Here is a 19,748-nt window from a genome sequence, read left to right as displayed (position 1 = left end):
TCTGTTACAGAAGTTTCACTGGTTAATCTCATCCAACAGCAGATGGGTTTTGTCAAACAGCAGTTAGGTTCTCGAGGCCTCTATCCATCCATTCGCTTATCCTTTTCAGGGTCGCGGGGCCCCTGGAGCCTATCCCAACTGTCTTAGGGTGAGAGGCAGGGTACACCCCGGACAGGTCGCAGGGCTAACACATAGAAACAACCATTCGCTCTCACATTCACACCTATGGGCAATTTAGAGTTTTCAATAAACTTAACCGCACTAACTGGGTGTCTTTGGGCTGTGGGAGGAAGCCAGAGTACGCAGACACCGGGAGAACATGCAAACTCCACAGACCTTCTTGCTGCGAGGCAACAGTACTAACCACTGTGCCACCGCTGCCCGCCTCTATCCATATCTATCCATAAGAAAGGATATGTACACTAGCCTGTGTAAAGCTCTTTGGGTGCTCCGTTAGAGTAGAAAAGCAAGAAGTAAGTAGAAAAAATATACCTATATAGATAGATATACAGGGAGTGCAGAATTATTAGGCAAGTTGTATTTTTGAGGAATAATTTTATTATTGAACAACAACCATGTTCTCAATGAACCCCAAAAACTCATTAATATCAAAGCTGAATGTTTTTGGAAGTAGTTTTTAGTTTGTTTTTAGTTTGAGCTATTTTAGGGGGATATCTGTGTGTGCAGGTGACTATTACTGTGCAGAATTATTAGGCAACTTAACAAAAAACAGATATATACCCATTTCAATTATTTATTTTTACCAGTGAAACCAATATAACATCTCCACATTCACAAATATACATTTCTGACATTCAAAAACAAAACAAAAACAAATCAGCGACCAATATAGCCACCTTTCTTTGCAAGGACACTCAAAAGCCTGCCATCCATGGATTCTGTCAGTGTTTTGATCTGTTCACCATCAACATTGCGTGCAGCAGCAACCACAGCCTCCCAGACACTGTTCAGAGAGGTGTACTGTTTTCCCTCCTTGTAAATCTCACATTTGATGATGGACCACAGGTTCTCAATGGGGTTCAGATCAGGTGAACAAGGAGGCCATGTCATTAGTTTTTCTTCTTTTATACCCTTTCTTGCCAGCCACGCTGTGGAGTACTTGGACGCGTGTGATGGAGCATTGTCCTGCATGAAAATCATGTTTTTCTTGAAGGATGCAGACTTCTTCCTGTACCACTGCTTGAAGAAGGTGTCTTCCAGAAACTGGCAGTAGGACTGGGAGTTGAGCTTGACTCCATCCTCAACCCGAAAAGGCCCCACAAGCTCATCTTTGATGATACCAGCCCAAACCAGTACTCCACCTCCACCTTGCTGGCGTCTGAGTCGGACTGGAGCTCTCTGCCCTTTACCAATCCAGCCACGGGCCCATCCATCTGGCCCATCAAGACTCACTCTCATTTCATCAGTCCATAAAACCTTAGAAAAATCAGTCTTGAGATATTTCTTGGCCCAGTCTTGACGTTTCAGCTTGTGTGTCTTGTTCAGTGGTGGTCGTCTTTCAGCCTTTCTTACCTTGGCCATGTCTCTGAGTATTGCACACCTTGTGCTTTTGGGCACTCCAGTGATGTTGCAGCTCTGAAATATGGCCAAACTGGTGGCAAGTGGCATCTTGGCAGCTGCACGCTTGACTTTTCTCAGTTCATGGGCAGTTATTTTGCGCCTTGGTTTTTCCACACGCTTCTTGCGACCCTGTTGACTATTTTGAATGAAACGCTTGATTGTTCGATGATCACGCTTCAGAAGCTTTGCAATTTTGAGACTGCTGCATCCCTCTGCAAGATATCTCACTATTTTTGACTTTTCTGAGCCTGTCAAGTCCTTCTTTTGACCCATTTTACCAAAGGAAAGGACGTTGCCTAATAATTATGCACACCTGATATAGGGTGTTGATGTCATTAGACCACACCCCTTCTCATTACAGAGATGCACATCACCTAATATGCTTAATTGGTAGTAGGCTTTCGAGCCACTACAGCTTGGAGTAAGACAACATGCATGAAGAGGATGATGTGGACAAAATACTCATTTGCCTAATAATTCTGCACTCCCTGTATACACGGTGGCACGGTGGTTAGCACGTTTGCCTCACAGCAAGAAGGTCTGTGGAGTTTGCATGTTCTCCCCGTGTCTGCGTACTCTGGCTTCCTGCCACGGTCCAAAGACACCCAGTTAGTGCGGTTAGGTTAATTGGAAACTCTAAATAGGTGTGGATGTGGCAGTGCGAATGGTTATCCCTGCGACCTGTCCAGGGTGCACCCTGCCTCTTGCCCTAAGACAGCTGGGATAGGCCCCCCCCCCCCCAAGATCTCTCTCTATATATATAGATCTACAGAAACTGAGAGGACGCTTTGTTCAAATTTAAAACTGGTGTAAAATGTGTTCTCATGAGTCATGTGGTTTCCTACATTACATGCTTCACTGAGTGAATGGGATCAATAAAGTTATTATTGATAAAATTATTATTATTATTATGGATCTGCACAGGAGTTTTTTATTTAGACTTGATTATTGTATTTTTCCCTGAATTGAACACGAGGAAAATGGATGGATGGAACTTCTGCTGAGTTAACGCTGCTGTGGTGTTTCTTAGTATTAAAGAATCTGAGCAAACTAAATTTTCCTCGGCTTTAAATAAATAAAAATGTATAAAAATGTTTAAAGATTGGTAAACGAGTGAAGTCTCACTGAGACAAAAGGAAGAGGTTCTTGTGTCGTGACAGAGGGCAGATCCAGAAATAGACGAACTGATGATCTAAACCTCGGGCGGGATGACACGCGGTGATATTTTAGTCCAGCTGTGTCATATGTACAAATATAGATGACAGATTTGATGACGGAAACCTAAAATTATAATAAGAAAATAAAGAAATCCTTACAATCGACATTGCACCACGTTTAATCATTTTTAATATTTCCTTTGACAAAAGATTTACATGGGGGACAAATGGATTCGTCTTCTATAGTATTAAACAATATACAGTACATGTCATGTTATAATTAGCATGTGTAAAACAGAATAACAAATACTGAAACTGTCCCTCCTCTTGGATCAGATAAGTCGGGTTTGCGCTCTCGTCATTGGCCACGTAGCTCCACAGTTACACCTGGTATCGGTGATGTCGGGGAATCGTTCAACGTCTGCCGGCTCTCCTCGCTGTCGGCTCGTGCACGCGTGACAGCGGCGACGGCGTCGCTTCAGCGTTCGATCATTAAAAGCGATTTAGACGTGAACTACATCTGTGACGCTAACCTGCGTTTGCACCGTGACACAATCACGTGTGCGCAGCTGACGCGATGGCGAGTCGGTACCAGGTGTAAATCAGCTTTAACGGGATTCTCTGCAACAATTACGCTCTCAAATGTTACTGGTTATACCCGAGTGCGCTTCTTATAAATATACTTAGTGTTTCTCAGCACTGATGATTAGCAGGGTAATGTTTGAGAAGCTGTGCACAGATCTCCAAAAGTCACTTTTCTGAATATCAAAATGTTTTGTTTTTCAAACGATCCACAAACGTGGTGAGCTGCACTTTGGGATTTGAAGGCGCTGCACTGAAGGCTGCAGTCGAACAGCTGGAGAAAAAAAAGGAAAAAGAAGAAGGAAACGTTCCTGCTCCCTGCTGACTTTTTCTGACATGGATGGGAAGCATGATGAGGTCACGGAAAGATGTGGAGGAGGATTCATGGCAGTGGGCTGCCTAATGCTGGGCAGGCGGGTCTACCGTGCTGGGACACGTCACCTGCTCGGCCTGATCCTGCTGCGTTTTCTGCCGGCTGTGTGAAAAAGGACTCATCTGCTAAATGAGGTAATAAAGACGCACCGGAGCTCTTATTACAGCTGCTACGTAGACGCTTCCCAGGAAAGACTGACTATTCGACCGCAGCCCGAGTAAAGCAGCGTTACGTATGAAAAATCAGAGGAACCCAAACACAGCGCCTGGCAGGTGCAGGACCCCAAGCAGCTGCACGCCACAGGCCACCTCTGCAGGTCAGTACTCAATACAAAAGGCTCAAACGGATTCTAAGTGTTTAAACCGGCAACAACAGTGAAGTGATAGCACCATTCAAAACCAGAGCACCAGAGGAGAAAACAAAAAAAGGGAAGAACAATTAAAGACGTGCTGCAGCTTCCTCTCATTGTGATGACATTTAGTGTTACGTGCGCTGCTTTCAGCTGTGACCAGCGGGGACTTCTGCGAAGAGTCGAACCACAGCGGGCTTTCAGAGCACATCGCATGTCACGCGTATGCCGTCAGATCTGATGAATCATGCTGAGCCGCAGTAGGCGGCATGATCTGTAATATAAAAGCAGCTGAAACTGCATTTGGAAAAGTGGGTCATTAAAACTTGGTGATGCATGCATCCTGCACTGCAACGGGGAAGACAATGCGAGGCTGTGGCTGGCGCGCTCCCAGCTGCTGAGCTACTGAGAGGGTGACATGACTACACATGAGCTGAGAAATGTGATGTCAGCGTTGCTCCCACAGGAGTCTGAACGAAGGCTTAAGGCCGCCTGTGAATCGCGCACCCCTGCGATAACAACGCTCTCTGAAAGGCCGCCTGGTCAGGTGTCTTATCTCATCCTCGCCGCGCATGTTCCCGCAGGCAGCGCTGACTCACCGTGACACGCCGCGCGCTCTGACGAGTGGATTTTCCTTCATTTGGATCCTTCGTGGATGAAGCGCCGTCGAGAGAAGCGATGTCGTACAGCCGAGGTGATTACGTTTAAGCAAACTAACCGACGTGGCAAGACCGTGGCATGTTCACCGCAGCGAGACATGTATAGTCTCCACACAGACATCAAGTCAAATCACACGAAAACGAACACGAAATACAAAAGTCCTCAAACTCTTTGTGCAAATCGGACTCTGCTCATACTTCAGCTGAATAACAGCGAGGACTCGATGAATACGCCGACACGGAACAAAGCAACGACATAAAAACGACGCGGTCAAGTAAAAGCTATCTGATAACATAGACGCAGATGATCTACCTGCAACCATATTCCTTTTCTGTGGGCGGGGATGTTCCGGAAAATAATTGTCTTTACAAAGTGGATTTCTGAAAAACAACTAACTAAGCAAATATCACCGCCTAACACAGAGGTTCAAGAGCTAAGGCTAAACTTGTCAGGCACTCAAACAAACAAGCGGGGTTCAAAAGTACTGCAACCAGTCCTGTGGCCAAAGAGAAATACAGTAGCACCAAAATATTAGAATAAAGGGAAAGTTTAGAGAGACAGAGAGAGAGAGGGGGAAGGTAATCTCTGTTTCTCTGCCTCTCCGGGTCTCAACAGCCTTCCCTCCAGTGGAATGTATGAACTCAGCTCGGCCCGGAGAAGTGTCCGATCTGGGTCCTGGCTGGAGAATAACAGCTCCTCCGACCAGATATAGGACCGGGCGTCCGTGTGATGGCGTCCCAGTTAGATCCCACGCTCCTGCGACGGAGGCAGAGTGAGGGGTGCTGCTATGAGGCTCAGTGGGAGGGTTTCAGGCTTACTGTGTGAGTGTGCAGGACCCAAAGATGGATGCCGGACGCTCGTGGTGTCAGTGTCCCTGGCACGTCTTGCAGCACATTTGTCTGAAATATGGCCGGCTGCAGAACTTGAACCTGAGCACCAGGGGGCAGTAGGCCACAGTGTTCACATCTTTGCACTCTGAGGGGGAGACAGACAAAAGCTTGATTGGTGCATCGTCTTTGTATGTTTTCACCGTTCAGCCCGACTGCTTAATGAGTCGGCCCTGAAAGCTCAATCGCGCTGCAGTTTAAGAAAACGCAGGCAGACAGAAAAACGCTGCAGAAGCGAAACACAACAGAAGTGTTTTTCTCTCTCGCACTAAACAATCCTCAATCCTTTGTTTGCGCTGTCTGTCATCTCAGCAGCTGGTCCGTCGTTAAAGTCTCCCCAAAAAACACTTCTGCTGTGTTTTTTGAAAATGTATATTTTATTCATATTCTGTCTCCATCTGTTGTGTTTTATTCAACTTCTTTCATGCTTTGCGTGCTTTTGCATTGTTTTTCTATTTGCTGGTGTTGTCTAAAGTTGTAGTCTTCAGCGGTCCCCAACCTTTTTTTTGCACCATCGACCGGTTTATGTCCGACAATATTTTCACGGACCAGCCTTTAATATCTATCTGCTTAGCACTTTTATTTTTATTTAAGTGTTGTCTTACAGTATGTTTTGCACTAAGTACCGCAGCAATTTCCTAATGTTGTAAACCTGCTCAATATTTGGCAATAAACCCCTTTCTGATTCTGATTTAAGGTGTCGCGGATAAATACAACAAAATCAAAGCAGCACCAAAAAAAGATTTATTTATAACACACAGGAAATACCCGGGGAAACCGAGTTAATGGTAAAAACTAAAAAAAAAAAGCGCTAACAACCAATAAAAACCCTGGAAACCATAAATGTCACACCCGAGCCTCAACTCTCGCAGCCCGGTACCAAACGACTCACGGCCCGGTACCACCCGGGGGTTGGGGGCCGCTGGTCCACTCGCCCTTAGCACGATTAGCATCTCTTTTGATTCTGATTCTTGTTACACTGAAAAAGCGAGAATCCGATTACACCATGTCAGCTGGTACCACTGCTAACTGGTCAACCAGTTTAACTTAAATGACCAAGATCAGCACAACAGATTGAAGCTAAACACAACAAGTGAAACTTAACTCGGGTGCTTTCACTTAAATCTACACAAGACAAATTAAAAAAAACATTTTAATGCCCGTTGTTATTTAAAGTTGTGCTGCAGTTTGTTTATTATTGTTTGCCACCTCAAGCCCTACTTCCTGTTTCAGTTTCTGGTTACTTTGAGTCAAATTTATTTTGCTTAGTTTATTGTTTTCTTCCTCTTTCGTGCCAAGTTTGTTCCTGCGAGTCCGTCCTCCCAGGTTAGGTACTTCCTGTTTTACTTTGGTAGTCCGCTGTGACTTTGCTGTATTTCTGCTTCACTCGTCTAATTGTTTCGACTGTGTTCCCGCCTGTTTCTGCTCGCCTTTTGTATTTAGCGCCTCATTCTTCCCTCGTCCTTTGTGTAGTCGTCCACATTAACATATACTTACTAATGTTTCCGCTCGAGGTGAAAATGTTTGCTTGTGTTTTTGGAACATATTATGCTTTAATTTTCTTAACTGCATTTGGGTCCTCACACCGCTGCCACGTTGCAATTTCAGATTTGTTCTTTAGGCTTTTCGTTACTAAAGCACATAATTTGTTCCAGTTTCTTTAATTGAACGGTTGAAAGGCTGAGAGGTGCAGAGGAGGGATGACGGACATGTTTAACTAAAGATGTTAAAGATGTTGTGAACCAGGAGGATTAGATTTATTGATGTAGTGAAGGAGGGTTAGTGTGACAGGAGGAGGACAGGGTGAGTGGACGCAGATGATTTCCTGTGGCGACCGCTAAAGGAAGAAGATTTGTTTTATTCAACATTAGTTGCAGGACAGTCAAAGAAGGCAGGAAGCTCTCACCTTCAGGGTTTTCTATGCTGACGGGCAGACTGGTGTCACATTTACTCTTGCACTGCTGCATGGCTACAGGCCGCTGATGATCCAGACACTCGTTGGAGGGCTGTCCCGTGTGGGTCAGACACTGCACCGAGCGCATCTCCTGACCCAGACCACACTTTGCAGAACACTACAGCACAAAGACGCACGTTTATAGACACAATGAATCCTGCGCTTACAACTGCAGTCATTTCACTGAGAACAAAGACATGAGTCAGATGGATATCGCCGTCAATATTAGTGTATGTAAGAGACAGTTACTGTACGAGTGTACACAGGGCCACGAAAGCGTTCCTGATTCCCTGTTTTTTCATATTTGTCTCTCTTACATGTTTCAGATTATCAAACAAATTTTAACATTAGTAAAAAAATAAACAAAACACATAAAATGCAGTTTTTAAAGGATGATTTAATTTATTATGCCAATAAAAAGCTAAACCAACCTGGCTTCATGTGAAAAGGTAGTTGCTTGAGTTTCATTTCTGCGGCTATAACCAGCCCCGATTACTGCCAGACGTGCCGAACTGAAAAATCACTTAAACTGAAGCTGTGTGACTGAAGCAGGCTAAAAGATACACAACAATCTAAAAACACAGTCTGGAAGTTTTGGGACTGCAGTGAACCGCGGTGAGAACCATTATCCACAAGTGGAGCGGTGGTGAACCTCGCAGGCCTGCGTCAGTTAAACTCAGAGTTCATGATTCAACAATCAGAAAGAGACCGGGTCAAACGGCGCCGATGGGAGAATGGCTAAAACAACAAAATGAAGGTTTTGGAGTGACTCTGGCGTGTCCTCAAACAGGCATAAAAAAGAAACGCTCCGACGTGGATGAATTACAACTATTCTGCAAAGAGGAATGGGCAAAAATTCCTCCACAGCGATGTGAAAGTCAGATATCGCAAACGCCTGATTGTGCAGTTCTTGCTGCCGAGAGTGGCACAGCCAGGTTTAAGGGCTCTCTCACATTTTCCCCCAACGACAAAATCATAATTTAAAAACTGTATTTACTTGGGTTGTCTTTGTCTGATATTAAAATTCGTTTGTGTGTCTGAAACATGCAAGTGTGACAAATAAGCAAAAAAACGAAGAAATCGGGACGGGACGAATATGTTTCCCAGTCTGTGTTTTACCTCTCCCCAGGGACCCGTCACCCACTGAGGGGGAGGGCAGCGCTGCAGATTACAGCGGACCCTGGAGGTGGGCCGGCCATGTTTTGGACACTTGGACTCTGGCAGCGTGTCGCCACTCTCCCCACTCTTACACAAAACCACGCGGTGCCTGTAGCCAGGGCCACAGCTGGGGGTGCACTGCAGAGAGAAAAGGAAAGAGAGAAAACGTCAGGCAGGAAGGTCGAGAGAGGAAGCCAGGCGAAGGTGCAGCAGGCTGCAGCTTGTAAAACCGCAACTCTCTCAGCAGAGGGCAGCAGCTGTACAGGAAACAAAGCTGAGAAACTAGCGAGTTCCTGTAAAACAGCTGGGCATAATTCCTGCCATGGCTACATTACATAAGACGTCAGAGAAAAGTTGAACCCGGACTGATTTCTGACACTATTTAATTCAGTTTCAATTCATCCAGAACTGTGAGAACAAAGTTTCGTTCCAGGAACAAAGCAGTGAACAAGAAGGACTTTTTATACTGTTGTAGTTAAGCAACAACCAACAAGACGTGTCGCATAAGAGAGTCACGGCGCTCCGACAGCCTTAAACTTCCTCAAACTAGCTGTCACGTTCCCCTGTGACGGTTTTAACAGCATGCATTCGTGAGTGACGCTGCATGTTCAGAGCTCCGTGCCCCTGTTGTGTATTTCAAGGCTAAGGTACTCTTACTTTCTGTGCTGGCAGACGTTCGGGTTTCTTGGGTTCAACTGGAAAAGAAACGACTGCTTCATCTGAGAGGAATTTCTCAAACTCAGGCATTGCTTCAAAATCAGACACGAGCTGCCTAAAAAACACAGCAAGAGTGCTCTCATGACGGGAAACGCTCAGATGGCCGGCCTACCTCCGACCAGTCCAGGGCCAGCCATTCAGGGGGGCAGCTGTGGTTGTTGCAGGGCTCAGTGAATGAAGGGCGAGGGGGGGTGCAGGCTGAGTCGTCCAGGATCTTCTCCTCCGTTGTGGAGATCTTCCTTTTGCATAACACCTCCCGAGTCCGCAGGCCGCCGTTACAGCTGCGGCTGCACTCTGACCACTCTCCTGTCCACCAGCTAGAAGATGCGTGGATGCGTGTGACAGTGTAATGACAATAAAAGCAGGGAGATGATAGCATAAAAAAGCAAAGCACAGGTAGAATAGGTGCAAACGTGCCAAGCTAATAAACACAAAACAGCCCAAATCATAGAAAGAGTAACAGGAACCTAAACTGGAACCTGCAGTTTTAGACAGATATACAGTACACAGTGATAACAGACGTTTCAGTGGAAATCCAGAAATCTGCATCTCATGTGACTCCACTCACGTTGGGGAGCACGGCTCAGTGTTGCAGGATCGTCTCTTCTCTTTGGGTTTGCTCTTCTTGTCACAGAAGTGGTTGTAGACGGCTGACTGATCCGCCTGCTTCTTACACACCACCTGCTGGATCTGCACACCTACAGGCAAAAGCGTCTCTTATTAACACGTTTAACTCAACTCTATTGATATGGTGACAAATCACAATAACAGTCGTCTCAAGGCGCTTTATATTGTAAGGTAAAGACCAGCAACGATCAAATGAGCCCCTCTGAGCAGGTACTTGGCGACAGTGGGAAGGAAAAACCCCTTTAACAGGAAGTGACCTTCAGCAGAGCCGGGCTCGAGAAGAGCAGCTACCTGCTGCGAGCGGCTGGGCATGAAGGGAGTAAACATTGTCCGATCGAGCGTCATATTGTACACAGTCGTGTCTTAAATGCTCGTTTAAGCTGTGAAAGCCAGGGAAGTCTACTTTATAACACGTCTGTGTAAGTTTTCAGTCATCCGGGTGATGTTCGACTCCTTAGACTTCAAGGTGAAGCTTCCACAAAGAGAGCGCAACAAACAAAAGCAGCTGTCTGAATGTTTTCTTCTATATTCACAGCCTCCACGCCAATTCATCCAGAGGGAAAACAAGTTCTTATCACGTAAAGCGAAATGGGTCATTAGCTCACAAACGCCGGGGAGGAAAAATAAAAGTTGGCTACGTGTGATACTGCTGAAGCTTATGGAGATGTGCTCCAACACCTCTGGCTTCCACTCCAAGAAAACTCCAGTGTCTTCTCCGGGTCAGCGCTCGCCTACTGGGATTTATGCCGCGGGCTTGTGTGTGTGTTTGTACATGTTTAGAGAGCAACACAAGCGTGCATCGGGTCAAAGCTCCTGACCAAAACATTCTTTGTGAAATTCTTTCATATTTGTTAGATGAGGAAATTCAGATTACTCTCTCGAGTCTGCTGGAAAAACAGGAGACGGCCGTGCACCGAGCAGCTACTTAGCTTAGCGTAAAAACTGAAAACACGGGAGCCGGTCTGAGGTCGAGAACACGTTGCACGAGTGAAACAAACAATCGTGGCTTGTGTCCTTGAACGCCAGTGTATTTGTGATTTCATACATTCAAAAGCGAGTTAATCCCAGCAGCTTGGTGTTTACGTGGTGTTGGAACAAGTTCATCTAACATTAGCAGCACATTATTTTAGCTACAACCAAGTGCAGCCGGGGAATCGAGCCGCCGGCACCAGTTTGTGTCGTTTACCTCCAGCGCAGAGAGCTGAGCAGCGAGACCACGAGGTGTAGTGCCAGGCAAAGCCATTCAGAGGATCCCTGCTGAGGGGCGGGTTGAAACGATAGTGTATCCCTGGGTTTTCTTCCCTCACCAGCACCTATACGAAAAAGGAAAATTCAAGCTGACTCACTTAGTATTGCCTCCTTCTCAGAAGGCCTGCTCGGAGGCGTCTCTGCTCTTGTTCTTACCATGACGAACAGGGTGATGTTTGTCGGCCCCAGAGCTTCGAGACTTTCCGGCCCATCGGCGGGCCGCCTGTAGTGGAACGTGGTGCCGGCGATATTGAACCTGCGTGGCGTGTCAATGTTCAGCTTCCCATTGATGAAGTACTGATCGCCTTTACTCTTCAGTGCTGGGGTGCAGTGAAATAAAAGATTATTATGTGCAACGACTTGTTTTTAACTACTTGCATACAAATCTAACAGGGCATCGTCTTACCAAGGTAGTTGAGGGAGATGTTGAGCTCCTGTATGTGGATGAACACGGACCCTTTGGGAATTCTGACCACCTCTTCGTAACCTGAGACACATAAAGCCACACAAAGTCAAAAGCTGAAAACTGAGCGAATGAGCTTTATTCTCCCAGGATCACGGGAGTGATGCATAAGTAGTGTTTAGCTTCGTGGGACGCCAATGGGCTAAGCAGAGGCTATAGATTCCAGCTGCATTCCTGGGCAGCGGTCCTCGGCCGCTCCGCACAGCTCTTTGCTCGAGAGCGAGAACTATGCCAAGAGCCAACTTCTCCTCTCCTTTTTCCTTCCATCTGTTTTGGTCTCTTGTCCCCTTTTATGCTCGTCTCACCTCCAACCGCTCTCCCACTGCTTTCCTCAGATCTGTTCTGCCGTGAGGCCAGCAGTCCGGCCGATGCAGCCCTGTAAATAACTTCAGCTCATAGAGGAAGAAGGAATGAACAAAAGAAGAAAGAAAGTATACCCCGTGACCTGAGAGTGACCCAGCTCCGGGTCTGTAGGAGGAGATGCTTACTTGAAAAGAGTGAGAAGCATTTAGCCTCAGACAAAGAGTAGCTGTGTGGTAAACAGAGAGCAAATGATCTGTGCAGCACCCGGTCCCCGAAGCTTCTCACTGCCTATCACAACCAGGCCGGCAGTGAGGCAGGTAGACTGGCCGGAGACTTGAAATGTCTAGAAATGTGCCAGTGCCTTTTTTCACCAGCAGTCCGAACACATTCAAAGGAATCCTACTCATCTGCCCGGTACAGTGAAACGGTCTGACAGGAAGTCATAGATTTAGGTCCCACATCGTGCTCCGCAGCTCTACTGGAGGTCAAAAACTCCACAGGGAGCCCTGAAATCACCGAAACAGAGAGGAAGAGAAGCACTGCCTGAAGGCTTTAGAAGTTTAGTGAGATCAAAATCTTGCTGTGGACACGACTGAATGATTCTGCTACTCATAAATCTGCCGGTGAACAGAATAGGCCGTCCTGTGCCGGCAGTTTGAGTTTGGCTGGAGATGAGAACATACTGTGATCAAGTTTGTGAGTTTACATTTAAAATCCAAGTGAGCTACATCTGCTGGTTGTACTGATAAAAATGTATAGTGCCAAAAAATCTGTAGCCACGTTTGTCCATGTGGCCCCAAAGGTGTTTAAACCCCATCAAACACCTTTGGGATGAACTTCAGCACCGGCTGTGCTCACCAGTGCCTCCTTAACTGGTCTGGGCACATCTGCAGACTGCTGCAGCTGGTTCTGAAAACCTTCCAAGAAAATGTTACGGCAGCACTCATGGTTTTGAAATATGGTGTGCAACTACCACTAACAGTGCTTGATTCTGTAGCTGCGCTGTTATTGCACAGATTGGAGTGGGTGGTCGACCGTGGCCCCTCCGCCTGTATCGTCCTTTGGCGAGACACAGATCAAAAGTTGGCTCCAGCTGCAGGGCAGCACCACTTCAGCCTTACTAATGGATTTTCTTTTTTTTAAAGGAAACAATAAAGTGAGATATTTTGAGATTAGTGGATCCCTCGGCTTGGGGTTGACAGGCTGGCCTGGCCACTGTGGTTCAGCTGCCTGCTCAGGGTGTGTCCCTGTGAGGGGGTGAGAGGCGTTGACAGTTGGGTGAGAGACCCTGGAGTTGGTGTTGTGGGGAGAAAGTAACCCGAAATAGATCCGTCGGCAGCAGGACCTCAAGCCACGCTGGCTGGACCTGACCTAAATCTGTCTGCCACGTGTCCCTGGGTGGCCAGTGGATAAATGCACCAACATGTATATAGTGTATGGTGTATGCAACATACGATTATATCTGCACGTTCCTTAAGTGTTTTCCAGGAGTTTTTCTGTGCGTCCGTATGACCCTGGGGTGGTATTCGATGCAGATGTGACGTTTGGTTTCCTTTTTCACGCCAAAACAACGTCCAACTACTTTTATTTAGCAGCTGGCCTGTGCTCTGTCTTAATGCTGCGACACCTTACAGGTTAAACCCAGTGAGTCAACATTTTGTTATGAAGGTATGCAGATGACATGCAGGCATTAGGGGTGCAACGATACTCGTATGGATATTGAACCGTTCGATACAGTGCTTTCGGTTCGGTACGCATGTGTATCGAACAATACAACATTTTTAATTTATTTTATCAACTTTTCTTCTGACGATGCTGTCTGTGTTGAGCGCTCAGTGGATCTGCGCTCGACTACTCCGCCTAGGCTGCACTGTGGAGCGCAGATCCACTGAGCGCAGCGCAAGCTAGCAAGACAGAAGCTAAGCTCGTTGCAACATGGCAAATTGAACCTCCCCCACCCTCATTCAGATCTGGCCTTTGGAACTATCTTGGTTTTCATGTGAAGCAAGGCCCCGATGGTAAGCGCGTCATGGACAAAAGTAAAACAGTATGTTGGATGTGCCACGCAATGCTCAATTACATTGGTGGGAACTAGTGTGTTAGCGCAGTTAGCTTGTTAACGTGCTGACGCCATCCAGCCCCACGCACGGGGCGATCCGCGGTAATTTCTTAACGGAGATTTGCCACGTTGTGGCGTTAACGTCATTTCAGATTAACGCTGACAGCACTAGTGGGAACACAACGAATATGACTGCACATTTACGCCGACATCGTCCAAGTGCAAAGACAAGTGGAAGCAGACAAAAACAACAAGCACGCATGCTACAAACTTTACCCGAGTCATTTAGACAGCCGTTAGCACAGGATTCTCCTTATGGGGACCTGATATGTTTAATATGCTGCTGAGAATATAGCCCAGAAGAAGCGTATAGTATAGCTTTTATTTTGGAAAGAGACATTTCTCTGTAATAAACTCTCTTTTCCAAAGATGAGTGATTTCTCCATCAGATAGATTTATTATTTTATTACTTTGTTGTTTCAGCAACATTAAATTTAAAAACTGTACTTTTGAGTTAAAATATATATTTATAATTTTAATAAATGATAAATTAAAAAGGCTTTTTTTTTGTATCGAAAAAATATCGAACCGTGACACCAAAGTATCGAACCGAACTGTGAATTTTGTGTATCGTTGCACCCCTAGCAGGCATATCTTTCTGAAAACTCACTTGAAGCCCACGCTGATGGACGGATGCATAGACTCCTGTGGCATTCATATAAAAAGTTAAAAGAATATCCAGGAATTTATAGACTTTGTAAAACAGGAATTGCCTTTTTCCCCCAGGTGCTAATGATAAGTGACTGTTACAATCTGTATGGCCAACCTAAAGTCTGGAGCGCATCAACTCTCACCTGCTATGTGTAAACACATCATTAATCTCTAAGCATTTATCAGACAAACTCCGACTGCAACAGGTGCTAAAATAAAAGATTGCATGTGGACGTGATGTAGAGTTTAGTTACCTTTATCGTATAAATAACCCTTGCAGCACGCTGCTGTGAGCAGAGTTTGCATGAGAACAGACAATTAAATTATATATTTTGAAAGTCTGGGATATCCTAACTCACACCGCAAGGCAGCTTTCCAAGGTGCACTCAGAATCCAGAGTGTCCAAATGTGCACATTTCTGGGTCAGCAGATAAATTACATTGCATAATTTCTCGTGGCAAATACCTCAACTTAATCCAAATCTCGGAAAAGTGGACCCCGTTCAAATATTGAAAGTAAAAGCAGTAAGTCCCCGCCCCAAATAAAGTCAAATAAATGAATCTTTATCTACATACGCTGAGAACAACACAGCAGCATTTTACACATTGATGGTGATTATTTTTAGTCCTCTACCTCCTTCTGGCAGCGAGTCGTTGAAGACTCCCTCCACAGACGTGCAGCTGCTCCCGTCGCCGCCGCAGATCCGGCAGCGGTCCTCGCGTACGTCTGAGCCGAGGACACGGTCGCAACCGACGTGCTGCGGGAAGGGAGAAACTAGTGAGCCGCAGGGTCACTCGGGGTCACGGGTGAAGGGGCACAGTCAGTAAGTGGAGAGGTGTCAGAGGCCGGCCTGAGGGATTACCTCCTAATGTCTTCCAGGCCACTTTTTCAAAACACAGAAATATCAGATGGTAACTCCAGATGTGTTTTTCTGATCCTGTGCAGACATAAAGCTCTTAGGTTGCTAAACTCATAGCTGTCGACATAAATAAATTTCATGATGAGCGTTACAGGTGGTTTTACTCAAACTGTTTTACAGCGAAGCAAACCTAAACAAAAGTGCAGAAAACGAATAGCAACTGCTCTTATTCTCGTATATTCCTGCGGCAGCTGCTTATTGTACAGCCGGATAATTAGGCTTAAGTTTATTATGACTTTAACAGCGATTGGATCGGAGTTCAGAATTAAATGAGTCAAAATGCTGATTCGTCCGGTGGCTTTGTGAGTAGGGGTGAGATATAAAAGCTTATAATCTTAGAGATCCCAACACGTGTTGCCCAGATCGGGTTTCCCCGTCCTCAAACGGCAGAAAATGAAACACATACCACCTCTGTGTCCATTCGATCAATCTAACTAAATACAACAAATATAAACATTGATCCAGAAACCGTTATCTTTGAGCTGAAACAATGACTCAGTGAATTAGTTATTGGCACCCATGTCACAACAAACCAGGAACGAGTTCCTCAAAGGTTTGAATTTGATGTTTTTCTTTGAATTCAATTCAATTTTATTTATACAGCATCAAATCACAACAACAGCTGCCTCAAGGTGCTTTATATTGTACATACAGAGAAAACTCAATGATCATATGACCCCCTATGAGCAAGCACATGTGACTCTACCCCTGGTTGTGCTCCTAAATGAAAAGGTTGATCATTTTTCCCTTATTACAATCGTATTTTTTTAAATGGATGTACACACAAAGCAATAATTTGTAAAATGTAACTGAAATATATCAAATCAAAAGTTAATTTATTCAAATAATCATTGGGGGAAAATGTGCTCGGTGCCAATCAATTCAAGTTTATCTGCCTAGAATCCACTAAACCTTTGACTGCACCAAAATTTGGCGGTGATCCTTTCAAGAGGCGTCCCACCCAAAACCACATGCTGCCAGTGGATCATAAAAGCCATTAGTTATGTATATTCTGTCACAGTAAGTTTTACTTATATAGTGCCAAAATCACCTCAAGGCACTTTACCTGTAGGTAAAGACCATACAGTATTAGAGAGAAACCCCCTATGAGCAGCACTTTGGCGACAGTGGGAAGGAAAAACTCCCTTTTAACAGGAAGAAACCTCCGACAGAACCAGGCTCAGGAAGGGGCGGGGCCATCTGCTGCGACAGAAGGAAGACAGGACAAAGACACGGTGTGGAAGAGAGACGGAGATCAATAATTATATAATAATAATACTCAGATTTACGAGTTTAAGGTTTCACATCATTACTGTGTTTAAGTTAATTTGCAGTAACTGGTGTAAACTGTAAACTCTGGTTTATTTGCTTTCAATACACTTTTTGCTTTATTTTTTCTTCTTTAACTTCTCAGTTATGTATCTGATACACACTGAAATATCCATCAAAATGCTGCATGTACCACAGCAACTTCATTAAGTGGACACATCATATTTTGCTTTGTTCTTCCTACGTTGCTACACACAGACTGCATGTTTACAAGGTGAAGTAGTTTGTAGTAAATCCCCTGGATGAACGCTGCACTCCAACTAAGCTGTTAGATTTATCCAGACAATTCCTTTTTCAATCTTCGAGACCCCACAGACATTCCCCAACAGAAGAGTTCTTGTATAAAGACATACCGATTCTCCCTCAGCTGCCCCTCGTTGGGCTGAGCCGCCCTGCTGCTTCCTGGGAGAAAGCACATGCCTCAAACCCGTGCCTCCACCGAATGATTTGGGTTTGTTGATTACTCTCACTGGGGCTGTTTGTTTTTGAGCGGCTAATTTGCACTGTTCTCGGTAGATTGTGTTGATTTTACCGAAATAAACCTGCTGCATCTTTGTTTATAGGTTAGCGCATTGTTAGCAGATCACCCGCAGAAGTTTCCACTCCTATCGACGCATTTTTGCAATCGAAGCGTCACGCTAACTTAAATCTGGCCCTAGATTTTAGTTTGACATGTTGTGAAAGAAACTCAGTCATGAAAATGACCAAACCCACTGCAAGACAATCTAAAATAATTGAAACTTCATGTAGATTTTATCTTAGGAATGTCAAGTCGCAACTGTGCCAAAGTGAAATCTTCAAAAATCATCCGATCCACAGAATCCTCTTTGGTTCTTAACCGGGGCAGATCAGCCCGTGAGCACACAGGTCGCACCTGCATTTACCTGAGCTGTCATTTCAAAGAAATGACAGGTGTTACTAATGTTTTCTACACTCTATATTTGCACCAAAGGGGACAAAGAAATAGACCCCAGCAGATGTTTGCAACAACACGTTGTCCTCAACATCTGTTCCCCTGCCCTTTCCCACCTCCCACACTTGTCCATCGTTCTTTCTGTTTCTCCTCTCTCTGATTGTTAGACGGCAACTTTGCATCCAAAAGCAGCTTGAAGTCACAGATATGATGAGAAAGAGATGTCTGTGCAGTTTAGCTAAAGTTTTATGTGTGCAATAAACATATAAGAGGTGGACTGCAGACAAAGAAACTGCACGAACAAAGGAAAGGATGGGGTGGAAAGTTGGGACAGAGAGAGAAAGGAGTCGAGAGGTGTAGAGGGAAAAAAGAAAAAGCGAGAGATAATAAGAGCGGAGTGAATGAAAGCCAGCCTGCAGCGCAGACAGACTAACAGCTGAGCTGGAGGGTCACCGAGTTCCTACAGACCAGAACAGAGCAGACTACAGAGGGAAGGAGAGAAGGAGGAGGGGAGGGTGTTGATAAACAAAGTCGCCTTTTTGGATGGAACTTCCTCGGCTCCAGTGAAACCAGTCTGAAGCACTTTTATTAAAGGAGCTTACTGGGGGGTAAGTGGCAGCAGAGGGGAAGCTGAAAAATAAAATCTTTTGGCACAAACCTGAGCTACAACTATTAAACAACAAGCTGGATATCCTGAGTAGATTTTTCTTCTCTCTGCCCTCGCCACTGTGGAAGTGCATCCAAAATAAACCCACTGGGACTCAGTGGGATCCATGTAAGCTGCACTATGTTACCACCAGGGTTTCTTTTGTCTACATTCTTCTACAGACGGGCCAAAATCCACAGCAGTTTGTTACTTTGTTTTCATTAATGAGCTTTATGCTCACTGACAGGTTAAGCATGTTATTTAGAGGCTCCATTAGGTTGACAAACATTAATGTTAAACCACATGGTTACTATTCATTGCTGAGCGCAGTTTGATTGGTGGTTGGTTCCTGTGGTTCAAAAAAACCTCCTTGCGATCGCTTTGGTTGCTCTCAGATTGCCGTAGTTGCCCATAGCGTGAAGCTTGGTGAAACACAAACCAGAAACAAAGACGAAGCAAACATGTTCCAGCCGTAAACCCACACCGTTTACGGCTTGCTTCGCACTCACCTACAACTACTTACTGAATCGTTGGCGGGCGTTTGCAGTAGGGCTGCCACAAACGATTATTTTGATAGTCGACTAGTCACCGATTATTTTTGCGATTAGTCGACTAATCAGATCATCATCCATTGGACGTACAGCGTACAGCTTATTGCACCAGCAGCATCTGCTCTTATATAACTATCATTAGCTTACAGCTTTAAGTGTTTAAGGTATGTGCTAACTAAAAATAAAGACAAGATGATAGTTTATTGAATTTTAATGAAATCTGCAGATTGTTTCGGTTGAGTTTAATAAACTCCTTGCTATCTAAAATATAACAGGACACTGGAGTATATTCTCGAGCATCTCACACTTCTGATAATCAGCTGTCTGCTTGATGTTTATTCAGCTGTGTAAAAACTATAACTTTAATCTCAGCCAAACTGATTTACTCAGGAACAAATAAAATACTAAAAAAAGCCAAACAATAACATTTTTAAGTTATCTAAGTGACTTATATATCATGTTTAACCTGAGTAGCGAAAGACAGCGGTGGGTTTGAAAACGATTTGCCGGGAGTCCGGTGTTCTCACGGCTCTAGTGACCTAGCCCCCGGCTCGCTATCGA

General features: G+C 45.1%; 1 protein-coding gene across 1 annotated transcript in view; it reads right to left on the bottom strand.

Annotated features, from left to right (window-relative positions):
• Positions 1 to 2,901: 2,901 nt before the first annotated feature.
• The window catches only part of adamts10 (ADAM metallopeptidase with thrombospondin type 1 motif, 10), a 54,799-nt gene continuing 37,952 nt past the window's right edge, over positions 2,902 to 19,748 (bottom strand). The window contains exons 18-26 of the mRNA XM_084910212.1: positions 15,463 to 15,586; positions 11,700 to 11,780; positions 11,450 to 11,613; positions 11,232 to 11,358; positions 9,987 to 10,116; positions 9,531 to 9,735; positions 8,663 to 8,839; positions 7,496 to 7,661; positions 2,902 to 5,677 (exon numbers count right to left, since the gene is read on the bottom strand). Of these exons, the coding sequence (XP_084766338.1) occupies positions 5,568 to 5,677; positions 7,496 to 7,661; positions 8,663 to 8,839; positions 9,531 to 9,735; positions 9,987 to 10,116; positions 11,232 to 11,358; positions 11,450 to 11,613; positions 11,700 to 11,780; positions 15,463 to 15,586 (1,284 nt within the window). The 3' untranslated portion in view covers positions 2,902 to 5,567. The remainder of the gene's footprint in view (positions 5,678 to 7,495; positions 7,662 to 8,662; positions 8,840 to 9,530; positions 9,736 to 9,986; positions 10,117 to 11,231; positions 11,359 to 11,449; positions 11,614 to 11,699; positions 11,781 to 15,462; positions 15,587 to 19,748) is intronic.

The sequence above is a fragment of the Perissodus microlepis genome, chromosome 17 (assembly GCF_051167445.1).
Source record: "Perissodus microlepis isolate ML-2025 ecotype Zambia chromosome 17, ASM5116744v1, whole genome shotgun sequence".
Taxonomy (NCBI): Eukaryota; Metazoa; Chordata; class Actinopteri; order Cichliformes; family Cichlidae; genus Perissodus; species Perissodus microlepis.
Note: the sequence above shows the minus strand (reverse complement) of the source record. Positions and strands in the feature narration are given on the sequence as shown.